Source organism: Mytilus trossulus, chromosome 11 (assembly GCF_036588685.1).
Source record: "Mytilus trossulus isolate FHL-02 chromosome 11, PNRI_Mtr1.1.1.hap1, whole genome shotgun sequence".
In the NCBI taxonomy this organism is placed as follows: Eukaryota; Metazoa; Mollusca; class Bivalvia; order Mytilida; family Mytilidae; genus Mytilus; species Mytilus trossulus.
In genome coordinates this window covers 37860525-37874656 of record NC_086383.1, presented here as the reverse complement: position 1 = coordinate 37874656, position 14132 = coordinate 37860525, and the positions used below count along the sequence as shown (strand labels likewise).

The 14132-nt window shown below is 32.7% G+C and overlaps 2 protein-coding genes across 3 annotated transcripts; both read right to left on the bottom strand.

Moving 5' to 3' along the window:
- Window positions 1-815: 815 nt before the first annotated feature.
- On the bottom strand, window positions 816-5282 carry LOC134691059 (uncharacterized). Its single transcript, XM_063551257.1, has 4 exons — window positions 5055-5282; window positions 4394-4489; window positions 3752-3847; window positions 816-2500 (listed from the first exon to the last, which is right to left on the bottom strand). The coding sequence occupies exons 1-4, from the start codon at window positions 5187-5189 to the stop codon at window positions 1940-1942; spliced, it is 888 nt and encodes a 295-aa protein (XP_063407327.1). The 5' UTR covers window positions 5190-5282; the 3' UTR covers window positions 816-1939.
- On the bottom strand, window positions 5133-13389 carry LOC134691058 (uncharacterized). 2 transcript variants are annotated; one of them, XM_063551255.1, is made up of 6 exons: window positions 12778-13389; window positions 10856-10969; window positions 10058-10192; window positions 9038-9167; window positions 6769-7525; window positions 5133-6146 (listed from the first exon to the last, which is right to left on the bottom strand). In XM_063551255.1, the coding sequence occupies exons 1-6, from the start codon at window positions 13151-13153 to the stop codon at window positions 5277-5279; spliced, it is 2382 nt and encodes a 793-aa protein (XP_063407325.1). In that variant the 5' UTR covers window positions 13154-13389; the 3' UTR covers window positions 5133-5276. The 2 variants fall into 2 exon arrangements, with proteins under 2 accessions (XP_063407325.1, XP_063407326.1); XM_063551256.1 differs by lacking the exon at window positions 10856-10969.
- Window positions 13390-14132: the final 743 nt, after the last annotated feature.

The following is a 14132-nucleotide window of genomic DNA, read 5'->3' as shown; positions in this document are numbered from 1 at the left end:
CCAGATCAAACTTCTACACATGCATGCATATTTTTCTTTTAATAAAGTCAAATCTCATTATTCTTAATGAAAGGGGTATCAGTAACTAAAAAAATAATTACTGCTTTCCTGTTTAATATATTTTAACATTGGTGCAGCCTCAATTTCTCCATGGATAATATAAGATCCTGATGCAAGATGATCATGTATTTAAATTACACACAAACTCACAAATAAGCAAATAGTGATGGCAATGATTTATTTTTATTCCAATAGATCAATCTAATATTTAAATAAGGTTCAACATGTTCAAGATAAGTTGAAAGAACACAATATTGCAAAAATTACAGAATAAAATAGGCAAGGAAAGTATCCATGAACTTCACATTTATACCCGTTTCTAAGACCAATCCCAACCAATTCTATTTTCGTCAGCAATAATTATTGTATGTACATGCACTACAAATTTTTAAACTAAGAATTTAACCATGACCTCCTTAAACTTGCAGACAGGTGCAAGTATTTATTCCATGTTTCTTGTCTCTCAATTTACAACAATAAAAGTCTAAATGGTACCATAGTGCACAAGAAAACTTCCATTCAAAAACTAATTTCTGAAATATTTTTATTTTTATCATGTTTAGTAATTGAAACCTTGACCTTTTATTAAAACAAGCAAAGTAAGTGTAAATTATAGGGTTTGACAGGAATATAAACTATTGAAAACAATTTTTAACACCTTTACCCCTATCCGCCATCCCCAATAGTCTGGTAGCACCTCAGCTAAAACCCTAATGCATTGCTATAATTCATGCAAATACATATATAATATATATATATATATATATATATTAGAATTTTGTGTCATGAATTTTTAAATCTTGAACCATGATGGCTACATGTACATAAAAATTATGAAGCAGAAACAAACTGTAAATCTAAAGGAATATCACAATAGGTTGGTCAAAACATTGCAATAAATATTTTAGTTCCAGCATAAAAGAACAAGAGTGCACACACTGAAATGTCTCGTCTTCTTTACTAATTATTGTTATTATGTTGATATTCCTAAGTATAAAGCTTTAATACAACTGTCACATGAACTTAACATAAACCATGATAGCTAAACAAAGACCAATGAACCATGAAAATGAGGTCAAGATCAGATGAGCCATGCCAGACAGACATGTACAGCTAACAATGCTTCCATACAACAAATATAGTTAACCTATTACTTATAGTTTAAGAAATATAGACCTAAACACAAAAACTTAACACTGTGCAATGAACCGTAAAATTGAGGTCATGGTCAAATTAAACCTGCGGGACTGACATATAGATCATAATATATTTACATACACCAAATATAGTTGACCTTTGGCATAAAATATAAGTTAAAAAGACCAAAACTTAAAAACTTAACTATAACCACTGAACCATGAAAATAAGGTCAAGGTCAGATGACACCTGCCAGTTGGACATGTACACCTTACAGTCCTTCCATACACCAAATATACTAGCCCTATTGCTTATAGTATCTGAGATATTGACTTGACCACCAAAACTTAACCTTGTTCACTGATCCAAGAAATGAGGTTGAGGTCAGGTGAAAACTGTCTGACGGGCATGAGGACCTTGCAAGGTATGCACATACCAAATATAGTTATCCTATTACTTATAATATTAAAGAGAGAATTCAACATTACAAAAATTCTGAACTTTTTTTTCAAGTGGTCACTGAACCAAGAAAATGAGGTCAAGGGCATTGGACATGTGACTGACAGAAACTTTGTGACATGAGGCATCTACAATGTATATACAAAGAATGAAGCCTCCTTGTCGTTCACCTTCCAAAATATAAACCTTTTAAATTAGCTTACGCTGCCGCCGTCGTAACCGCCGCCGGATCACTTTACCTATTTCGAGCTTTTTGCAACAAAAGTTGCAGGCTCGACAAAAATCATTGACAAATTGAATGAATTAGTGCAAGTTCATTTTCCTGACGAGTAATTTCTATAATAGCATCATTTAGTTCATCATCAGATTCCTCTTTAGGAATTTTTCCAGATTGATTGACAAATCTGGAAAATAAACCCTGTACTTGTTGTGAGCTCAGCCATTCTTCTGGCAAAAAAAGCCTATTCCCATTTTCATCCCTGACTGCTCTTATTTTTTTGGAAGCCTCTGTTGGAGTATATTTTCGGCCAGTTTGTTCACCTTCCATAAATAAATTAAGTAAATAGTCTTTTACAGCTATGCTAAATCTCTTATTCATTCTTCTTCCTTTCAATGACCATCCTGAATGTAGTGAACATTGTGTTTTAGACTGTGGTGTCTGATCATCAGTTGCTTTTGAAAAAACACTTGTCATTGACTCTTTTATGTTAGTGCATTTACTACTCCAAAAAGTTTTTACTCGATCAGCATGCCTGATCTTATGATTTCCAATGTCCTGGTGAATGTTATATTCATGTAGACTAACAAATATAAGACCACATTCACCACAAGTATAGTCATCAGTCTGCAAAAGAAAAAAAATTACATTTGTATAAAAGAAGTGAAAAAACAGCAGAATTGAATCACTCTATCATGCATACATGTATACTTTGAACGAATTTGTGTGTATTTAAACTTAAGTAATTTCAATTATCTCCCCTGAAAAAAATCAGACCAGAAATATCCTACTTTATGCACATCTTCGGGTTGTGTACAACAACTGGGTAAAGTTTCATCAGTTTTATTCTTTTTAGGAGTAATTGCACTAACAAGACTTGTTGCCATTTATTGCTAGATGTATATTTTACTAAGTAAAGTCAATTATCTCCCTTAAAATAGTTCCATCCTTAAATATTTTCCTTTGTCCACATCCTTAGGTTGTGTACTACAACTGTTTGAAGTTACATCAATACTAGGAAGAGTTGCACTTATGAGATGTGATGGACAGACAGATGGAGGGACGACAGGGTGATTCCTATATATATCCCTGAAAACTTGTTTATTTGGGGGTATAAAGACATTAACAACACAGGACACTAATAAAACCTAAACAAACATTAGACCTTTGGTTTTCCTGTTTGAATGGTTTTACACTAGTAATTTTGGGGCCCTTTATAACTTGTTGTTTGGTTTGAGCCAAAGCTTTGTGTTGAAGGCTGTACATTGACCTATAATGGTTTACTTTTTTAAATTGTTATTTGGATGGAGAGTTGTCTCATTGGCACTAACATCACATCTTCTTATATCAATGAACAATATTGTCAAAGTCTAGAAAGATTGGTCCATCCTTAATTTCTGTTGCAAGATGAAAGGATAGTGATGTTAACCACAAAAGAATATACATTGTATTTCTCTAATTTTTGTGCTATTTTCACATTTCCTGACCGGTTTGAGAAAAATATTTCTCCTCACTAGTGAAAAATCTGTTCACGGCAAATGATTAGTCGAAATTTGATTATGACGTCAAAATGTTTTGCTTTCTTCTCCATTTTCCTATTGTGACGTCATGAAAAAAGGCGACCTTGCCTGATGACATCGCATATAAAGAACACAATTTTCTGAAAATCTTTGAAAAAGAACGATAAAAAGCATTAGAGAAACAGATTCCGACACTCTAACTCGTGTATAAAGATATTTCTCCACTCTCAACAGTTACATTTTATTATTTAAAGGGCTCGACAAGCCTTGCGCTTTAAATAATAAAATTTAACTGTCTCGAGTGAAGAATTATCATAGTACACTTGTTTTAGTGTAAGAATCTATATGTATCTGTTACCTCATTCATCTGTTCATGACTAGCAGCATTTTCCTCTGTGTTCTCCTCATTTATTTCCTCTATATTGTCTTCAACATCTCCTGTTTCATTTCTTTCCTGTAAAAATATACTAATCATAAACACTTATTTCCAATATTGTTATCTAAAATTGATATAGGTGATAACAGTTAAGAAAGTAAATTTTACATAACTCAGTTTTAAACATGTAAAATTTACTTTAGTAAGTTAAAGGATCTTTGAGCAAACTTTGGACTTTTAAAGCTTATATATTATTACTTAGTTCAACATTCATGTAAAATGTACATTTGAGGAGTCCAAAAGGGAGATGAACTTAAAACATACAAACTTGCTGCATTTTGTAAAAACCTTTTCTAATTCAGTCTGTTGTTTTCGTGTGTTGGTGTAGTTAATATGTGTTTTTCATTTTTATTTTGTATACGTTATAATAAGGTTGTTGTTTTCCTGGCTTGACAAGATTTTTACTGCCCATTTTGGGGTCCTTTACAGCTGATTTGATAAAAATCCTAGCTTACTTTACCTACATTGTGTATTAAATGGAGAGTTGTTTCATTGGCATTCATACCACATCTTCTTATTCATTTATTCATATTGTATCATAAAACTAAGAAAAAAAATGAAAACCTTTTCATTATTTGTTTCACTGTGCTTCCTCTTAAGGCTCTTTCTTGGTCTTATTTTACTCTTTCCTATCCTAGTAACTTTTGGCATTTCCAGTATCTACAATATAGTCAAGCAAAAATATTAATAATACAAACATGTTGTAGTAATTTTAAAGTTATAACATTGTACACTTCTTATTCAATATGAATTCATTAGTGTTCTTTGACAAAAAGGAAAAAAAAATTGTGCTTCCTTTTACATCCACTCTAAAATTAGGATCAGGTTTTTTTTCTTTGAAATTCAAATTTTTTTGTGAATTTATTTCAAGGGTAAAAAATAACAGGCATGACAGTGTAATACCATGTTAAACTTGACATGTTTCTAGAAAAGGAGAAGACCTAGGGCAAAAAATAATAACTATATTTTGTTGTTATACAATTTTTTACTTGGGCCTTTCAATTTACCATCAACCTTGCCAATTGTATAGATTTGATATTAAAAAAAAGTTATTTACATTTGAACTTGGTGTTTCTATTTATTGGAACATTTTTATTTGTCAAAGGATTAGTTTGGTTAGAAAAACACACTTTGTCAGAATGTTTATTGATTAAAAGGGCTTTTCCTGCATGTCTAAACCTAAAATAACACTATACACTTGGCTTGTTTTAAATTTTCCACTGACCTTAAGATTTGTTTCATCTTGTTTTCCATTTGACATCTTCTTCAAATCCCTAGATGAAATGAAGACACCTATGCCAACATCATAAGCTTGCCACATTCTAAGACCTCCAATCTCAAAGCTGAAATTGTTGTACATATTTATGTTTGGTATGGATCATTTTTTCATAGTCTGTGCACTAAAATCAACTTCAGCAACATACACATGTGTGTTCATGATACCACTTTAACTTTCAAGGGCTCTTTTCAACTCTTCTGCAGTTGTAATATTGTTCCCTTCATTTCCAAACCGTTTTGCATGTATCTTCATTGGAGCAGTTCTTCTGTCGCAAATATCCTTACCGCTTTGAGCTTCACTGAAATCGTACCGAAAAATGTTTATCCCTGTTCTTTGAGAAATTTCTGGAATAGCAGCCATCAGTGGTCCACAGTGATAACAGGAGGCATTATCACTACGAAGATATACTGTATCTTTAGTTTCATCTTTGCTTTTTATGCAGTTTAATAAGCTCTCAATTGTTGAAGCAACAGCATACCATCCTTGGGGGATACTGTCAAACAAATGTACATAACAGTCAGTATTGATTTTCATATCAATACCTCTGGATAATACAACACTTACATGCCAGTTAATTCCCTTTTTACCATAAAAATCAGTTTGCTTTTCACGGTCAAACCATGGAAGAAATTTCATGGCCCAATCCATAACTATAAAAATTTCATTTGGAAGAAGATTCTCAAGAACCAAATGTTTTGCCTGTTCTTGACTGACTGTTCTCAATACATGTTGCTTCCACTGAAACACTTTTTCCTTGCAGCTTTGGAAGTCATGCAGATATTCAGTTTTCATTTCTTCTGATGGAAATGTTCCATCTATAACAATCTGCTCTAGGTCATCAATTACGGAGCTCATATCTGTACACAGTTCACAACATTCGTCATGTGTATGATCACATTTCTCTTGTAAATCTTTTACGTTTGAATCACTAAGAGCATAATGCATGCAATGATCAGCTACTTTTGATGATTTTGCAACATGCCATCTGTAATCGCAAGACAAATACCGCTTTGAAGCTCGCAATCTTCGTTGAATGTCCTGCAAGATAAAAAAAAAAGTATTCATATTATCCCTTATACATGTATTACATGCTTTATATTCATATGAAAATTATACAACTGTAAAATGCATTAGAAATATGACATGCTGCAGGGTGAGTCATTGGTGATTACAAACTGACAATTGCACTGTAAAAAAATTACTCTACATTCATACATAGTTTCATCCTTCTATTATTATGTTCAAACAATTACATGTATAAAGTTATGATTTGGGCAAACATGTAATTTTTCCAGAATTTCATATATATGTAGATGTAATCTCATACGAGTTCTTTGATCTTGGAACTGTCCGTGAAGATAGATCATGGACTTTCAAAGCATACTGTATGTAAGTTACAAGATTGTAAATACCTATACATCTGATATTTATATTTTCATTGCAAATTTTGTTATTTTTTCCGTATGAGGTCTAAATATTCTTTTAGCGCATTCATAACTGCTAGAAAACTTTGAGAATTGGTCAGCTACTGTCCACATGAAAACAAGTTCTACAAAGTAACATTCCTTTATGGTGGGCAAACGAGTTATATGGATCTTACTAAGACATATTGTAGGACAAATTATAGGGCATCTGTATCTAAAAATATTGAATAAAATACCTTGAAATCATGAACTTCATTTTGAGTGAAATCCTCCATATTGTCTGTCAAACTGATTAGCTTGTCAAAAGATGTTATACCATCTGCTGTTGTATTGTCTAAACCACTAAGGCTTTTACGCTGACTTGCTGAACACTGCTTCAAAATGTTGTACAGGCTTGATCTTCCCAACGGTTCAAAGTTTGATTCTGAACAATATGCTTTGTAAGATGAAATTATTCGACTGCCTATTACTGTTCTAACAACATCAGGTATATGTATTTTTTGTCCAGTAGATAGTTTAAGGATCCTTTCTCCAAATGCAACATCTTGGACATATTGTGGCTGAGATACAAAACTTACAAAATGCTGAACTTTTTCGATGGGAAGTTTGGCAGTCATATTATGGTCTTGATCTAGCAATTCTGTTTCTTTGACCTTTCCATATTTTCTCGCAGCTTCTATCTTGTGTTTTGTCAAACCAGGTATTGCGGTAAATAAAGCCTCTTTAGAATATTTACTTGCAAATAGTGATAAAATTTGACGTTTAAGATATGGAGAATCTGCTTCTTGGTATGCAGCAATCATAGACGGAAGATAATTATCAGGACAATCAAGGTTAACTGTCTTGTTCTTTTGGACAATGCTCTTAAATAAGGTGTCTGACTGGTTTGGGGCAATCAGCTGTAAAGTTCCTAATACCAAGTCATCAGCTTTTTTCAAGTAATAACTTTGTGTTCTTTTTGACGCTGATTCCCAAGGTATTGTAAGCTGAGATCTGAAATATAAGAAGAAACTTATATACATGTAAATAGAGAGATAACAAGCAAAACTAGAGGCAAATGAGCGCCAGAATTGCTCACCTGGCTTTAATAAGATTATTAGAACATTTGCATGTATTATCCGTAGGGTCCTATAGCTATGTTAAACAAAGTTCCCTGCTGGCAGCCATCTTAGATGATGGATTGGCTACAAAAAAGTACAAGTAACTTAGTAACAACCCTTGGTCAGCACCACATTACTAAGTCATTAGGAACATTCATGTCATGTTTGGCTTCAATCGATAAAAAGGTTTTCTAAAAGAAGAAATTTGTATGTATTTCCTATAGGGTCCTAAGTTAAAGTAAGTCCCCCATTGGCAGCCCTTTTGGGGGATGAATAAAGCTACAAAGTAACATCACTTGGTCATCATCTCATAATGATCAATCATACCATGTTTGGTTTCATTCCATTTAGTGGTTTTCTAAAAAATGAAATGTGCATGTATTTCCTGTAGGGTCTTATATGTTAAACTAAGTCCCCTGTTGGCGCCCTTATTGGATGATGGAGTGGATAAAAATTAACAACATTTAGACAGCACCCCATAAGGAACATTCATGCCATGTTTTGTTTCAATCCATTCAGTGGTTCTCTCAAAAGAGACATTTGTATGTAATTCCTATAGGGTCCTAAGTTAAAATAAGTCTCCCGCTGGCAGCCATTTTGGATGATGAACTAAGCTACAAAATCTAAAAAAATGTTTTTAAACATCATTCTTCTGTTATTTTCAAGCATATACTATTGACAACAAGAATGTGTCCAAAGTACACGGATGCCCCACTCGCATTATCATTTTCCATGTTCAATGGACAGTGGAATTGGGTAAAAAAAACTTATTCGGCCTTAAAAGTAAAACGATCAACCACAAGGGAACATGTGTACTAAGTTTCAAGTTGATTGGACTCTAACTTCATCAAAAACTACCTTGTACCTTGTCATGTAAAACGAGATGCTCCACAGAGCGCAGCTTTATTTTGACCACAGAGGTTGAACCCTGAATGGTTGGGGCAAGTATGGACACAACATTTAAGCTTGATACAGCTCTGAATTCGGATTGTGATTTTAAATAGTTTACACAACATACAATGTAGGTTTCTGACACAGATTGCATGTGGTCGAAGAACTTCAACTTAAAAAACTTAAAAATCTTTAATTGGACATTTACCTTTTATGGTCCAATATCCAAAATCTAAATACATTGTTAGATTCAGCATATCATAGAACCCTAAGAATTTAATTTTTGATGAAATCAAATAATGTTCAATTTAAACCTTTTTGGCCCCTTATTTCTACATGTACACTGTTTGGACCAAAACACCCAAAATCAATTTCAACCTTCCTTTTCATAGATTTTTATTTTCTTTTACTAAAGTTAGAATGCGAAAACCAAATGTCTTCAGAAGACAACCACTACGACGATGCCTACCTGATACCAATGTACGACCAAATTTTTTTCAAAAAATAACATTACCTCAATAGTGAAAAAGAGCCATCAGAAACAAGTTTGATAACAGCATTGACTTTCTCTAAGCCAGACATTTCAGGTTCCCATTCTTCATGGCTGCTCACCGTGGCAGTACTTTGAGTTGGAAAGAAATAAGCTGAAAATAAATACATGTATATGAATATTTTATTCTGTTGGGTATTTTAACAGTTATTTCTTCAATAAATATTAATCAAGGGCGGATTCATTTTAAAAAGGGGGTTCCAAACCGAGGACAAAGGGGGAGAGGGGGTTCCAACTATATGTCCCCATTTAAATGCATTGATCGCCCCAAAAAAGGGGGGTTCCAACCCCAACAACCCTCCCCCTGGATCCTCCAATATTAATAGAGGCTCTATAAAGCCTGAATTGTGTACCTGGAAAAATTAGAAATCTCATGACCCTTTCATTTACCCAAGAGTGAAACAAAAAGTTTTTAATTATCTGTTATGATTTACACTGCAAATTAATGAAATTATATAATTAGCTAGAAATTGCAAAAAAGTATTTTTTTTCCTTTTTTAAAGACAACAGCTCTTATACATACCGGTAGATTAATATACATGGTCTTTTCCATATTGGCCATGGTATCATTCAGTGACCCACACAACACCTGGAGACTTTAGTTGAGTGCCAATATAGGTCGAGGGATGATACCCAGGCTGTTATGGAAAAGGCCATGTATTACATGTAATCGCTTTATCATATAATTCCGATAAATTGTTTCAATAGTATTTTTGTGAGTAATTCAGGGAAGAGAGGTAACAATTTAAAATCAGAGAGATATTTAAAAAATAAATGTTGACTAAAAATAACAATAACAGATTCTTTTTTAAACAATTTGGTAGCCCTTTAAAGGACTGTTTGGTCTCTTGGAATTTTCATCTCCGGGGAAATGTATCATACTGTGCTATTTGGACCATAATCATTTATTCATTGTGTCCCCAAACTTTCTCATTAACAAGCTTTTTGGTTTTCTGTATTACAAAATGTACTTAATTTACTTACATGCACAATCAGAAGTCTGACTGCAGCTGGCAAGGGTGAAATGTTCCTCTTTTTCTGTGGCATATTCATAATTTTTGGTACTTGTATTGTTGTTGCAAGAATCATCCTTATCATCTTCGAATTCATGGTAAATATCTGTTGAAAAAATATATATATAATATATAGTTTAAATTTAAAATTAAAAATCAAGAAAAAGCCTGGCATTTAATTATTCATGAAGAAAGTGAATGATAAAAAAGTTTCTTAAAAAACACCAAAACAATTCATAAAATAAAAGTATCATGCTGCAGATATTAAAAAAATAAGTCAAAGGAGCATTAGCAAAGCGTGGCCTAAATTTAATCTAATTTTCAAAATTTATTGTAGAGTTAATAACTTCTAGTCCGAACTTTAAATTCAGATTAAAAATCTTATCATCATTAGGGACGTGTGCACTAGGTTTTAAATTAGTGAGACTTTTACTTCATAACAAACTTCCTTTACTAAATAATTCAAACTTATCCGGGATAGGCGGACAAACTGACAGACGGATGCAAGAACCAGAAAATATGGATGATAACGCAGCTTTGCTTTTTGTGTTTCAAGATTTGAACTTCGAGTTGACTTCAATTTCGAATCTAAGTTTTACGTAAGATTGCATAAATTTACAGATCCACTGAATACCAGAAATTATGGCATAGACCATAAGCTTTTCTTAAAGCTTTTCATAAATTTACACGTTCACTATATATGTTCACTGGATAACTGAAATTATATACATGTAGAGTAGACAACAATTTATATACATGTAAATCATACCTAAATTTGCAAGTTCTATTGATTCTGTATCATCACCATATGATGTTGTCCTGTATATTTGACTCCTTGTAGAAATCACATGAGGGTGAGAAGTTCTACATGGCTTACATATTCCTGCAAAAGTTTAAAAAAAAGATAAACAAATTTTACAAGGCCAATATAAACAAAGAGAAAATTTATGTCGGATGTAAATAAAATTAAAAAAAAAACGACCTGGTAAAATCCAGATTAAAATATTCGGAATTTTACTTACATGTAATAAAGGGGAAGAAACCAGGTCTGATAGACGGGAAATTTCAAGTCAGTCAAGATATTCATGTAATATGGAATAATCATAAACAGACAAAAAAATCGAGTTCATTTATCTGCAACTTGTGCATTTTTTCTTTGATTAATTTGACCTCCTATGGCTATTAATATTTTTTTTATTTCTTCAAAATATTGGCCTAGTCATTATTTTTTTTTGTGTCATTTCGTACATTTTAAAACTGCTCTAATTTTTTACATATGATAAACTCAGCATAGATAATGATATATTATATGTATTGGTCTTTTGTTGGGAAAATATATGACTGCAATTGACAAATACAATGTATGTGAAAGGTCAAATAAAAAATATATGTGTTTTCTACAATGTACTTCCCTATATTTAAGCTTAAAAATAGCCTACATGTACCTTAAAGTTTGTTTTGCCATTTTTCTTTAGCACTGTTTTTAAAAGTAAGGATTTCCCTCCTAGACTCACTAACTACATAAGCTGTATTGCTTTCGGAAAATAAAGTATTATTATATTATACATGTATGTACCTACTCTTTTTTTCAAAGATGTACAATGTAATAGGAAACACACACATTATTTTATTTGGCATCGGCAAACCTGCCCGTAATTACAAGTTTTGAAATTCATCGAGTGCTTTTAACATTTGTAGCTTCAAAGCTTGTTTATGGGGTAATTTCTTTTAAAATCACTGCATTTTTTCTTGTATCCCCGGTGCTTTTGACTTGAAAAATGCCGTACACACATATCATCCAAGTAGGCACGCCACAGTGGGGGGAGAGCAAGCACCTGAACATGGTTATGTTTATCAATAGTACTGTTTCAGCGGACCCTAGTCATGCTAGTGGCCATCTTGTAGGGTAAAATTATTCTTTCAATGTTGAAGACCGTGGGGTGAATGTCAAGATGGAGAACAGGAATAAAGGCCCTATTCATTGATAACTTGTATATGTTCTATGTATTGTGTGTGATTTTGTCCTTTGCACACTTGCCACAAAAACATTTATAGGTACATGTAGGATTGGAATTCTGGGTAAAAAAATTACGGGACAGGAGTTTGGAGTAAAAAATAGGCATGATGACTGAGCAACTGGGCCAACAAAAATAAGATAAACTTGTAAAATTGCAGGACAATATTTTCATACCCCCCTTTAAAAATCAAATGGTAGCTCCCTAACTGCATATATATATTAATATATAGACTATAACTGTTAAGTGTCTTTAAAAATCAGCTGTATTTGTACAAGGCTAGGAAAATAGGTGTATGCGAGCATTTAGCGAGTTATTACACCTGTTTCGAGCCGGGTACAAATACAACAGATATTCTGTAAAAACACTAGACAATTATTGTCTTTATCCTGCAATTATTTCTGTATTTTATTTATATTTTGAAAGACACAAAAAAGCCATAAATAAAGTCATTCGATGCAAAATGTCATTGCAGCAGTTCCACAGGTCCTGATACCCAAAAATCAGATGTTGATTTGGATGTTTGTTTTATATAATGACATATAAATTGGGTGTCGATATGAGTCTGACATTTATATACAGCATGTGTACATGTACCTGTTCTGTAAGCTTGGCAGGCTTTGGGCAATAGACACATATTAGGGAAAGGGCACAACCTGAATTACATGTAACTTACCACTTCCAACAGGTATCAAGGATTGATACAAGAAAAATAGTTCTTTTGAAGTTTTAAAGTCAATGGCTCTATCTCCTTTACACTTTGATGAATGGACTGGATAGGCACATTTCGAACTGTTTGTTTTCCAGTAAGTCCCAAGAGAATCTCTATGGGCTTGGCAAATCAGTAGTAATTGCCTGCAGGCTGCATCAACATCAAACAATCCGGCGCGATACAGTATCAGATCCTGCTCATTTACATTTGAACCTGTAGTACACACTTTTAAATATCTAAGGTGGGCAACAACATCTTTCTGGCAATCAAGAAAATGGATGATATGGCCAGAACAATCTCCTAACCTGCTGAAACTGCAGCAGTCATTTATTCCCTCCATTTTCTTGTATACAAATGCAGTAAATGAATCCGCAGTAAATATTTTTTTTTAATTTATTTTTTCAATAAAAAGAGTATTATCACAGTCTTTGTGTGTTTTCCCCAATATTGTAATTTATTATCATTGATAGAATATTAATTGTAATATTTTATTGACAAAATAACATATTCATTGAAAATATTCCCACTGGTATTCAAAGGGAGGTAATCCAGATACTAGTTTTATGATATATTTCAAACAAAGAAATAGGCACTAATAATGTAGATCCCAATATTTTTTTTAGTTTAATAGTATGAATTACACATTTATCTTACTATTTAAACAATTTTTACCTTTCAAATAAATGTGGAACAAAAAAAAAAACAATTTTAAAAATTGCACTTTTACAATGGACATAAAGGGTAAAACCAGGTACTAAAACATCCCAAATTTTTAGACTATATCAAACTTTCATCCAAAAAATAAATACACACCATTTGTTACATCTAATGACAAGGACATTTAATGCAAAAAAACTAATTTCAAGAAAATTTAATGTGCCAACATTTATGCATCCCTTGCCTGGTTTTCAAATGGACAGCCTCTTAATAACATAGTCAAAATATGAGTGCATCAGTCACCTTCGTATAACAATTTTAAAAGGGACAATTTAACAAAATACAAACGCATCTTCTATCTACGAACACATTGGTGGGGGAAATTTATAATTTCAAAATTAAAATCGTCTCGTTTGTCATAGATTCTGGTACTGAGATGACTGTGTAAGTCAAATTCGAGATATAAGTCTAAAAATGAGGCGGAGTAAGCTGTGTCTGGTTTTTTTTTAATCTCTAGTTCTGGGGGATATATCAATAGAACCCAATCAGAAATGTTTATTAATCTGGCTTCTTTGATCCTCTTGTTTTTGACTTACCTCCAAACTCAACAAATACTTTTTCGATAAGAAACTACAGCATATTGACAACTTGTTATTCTGTGT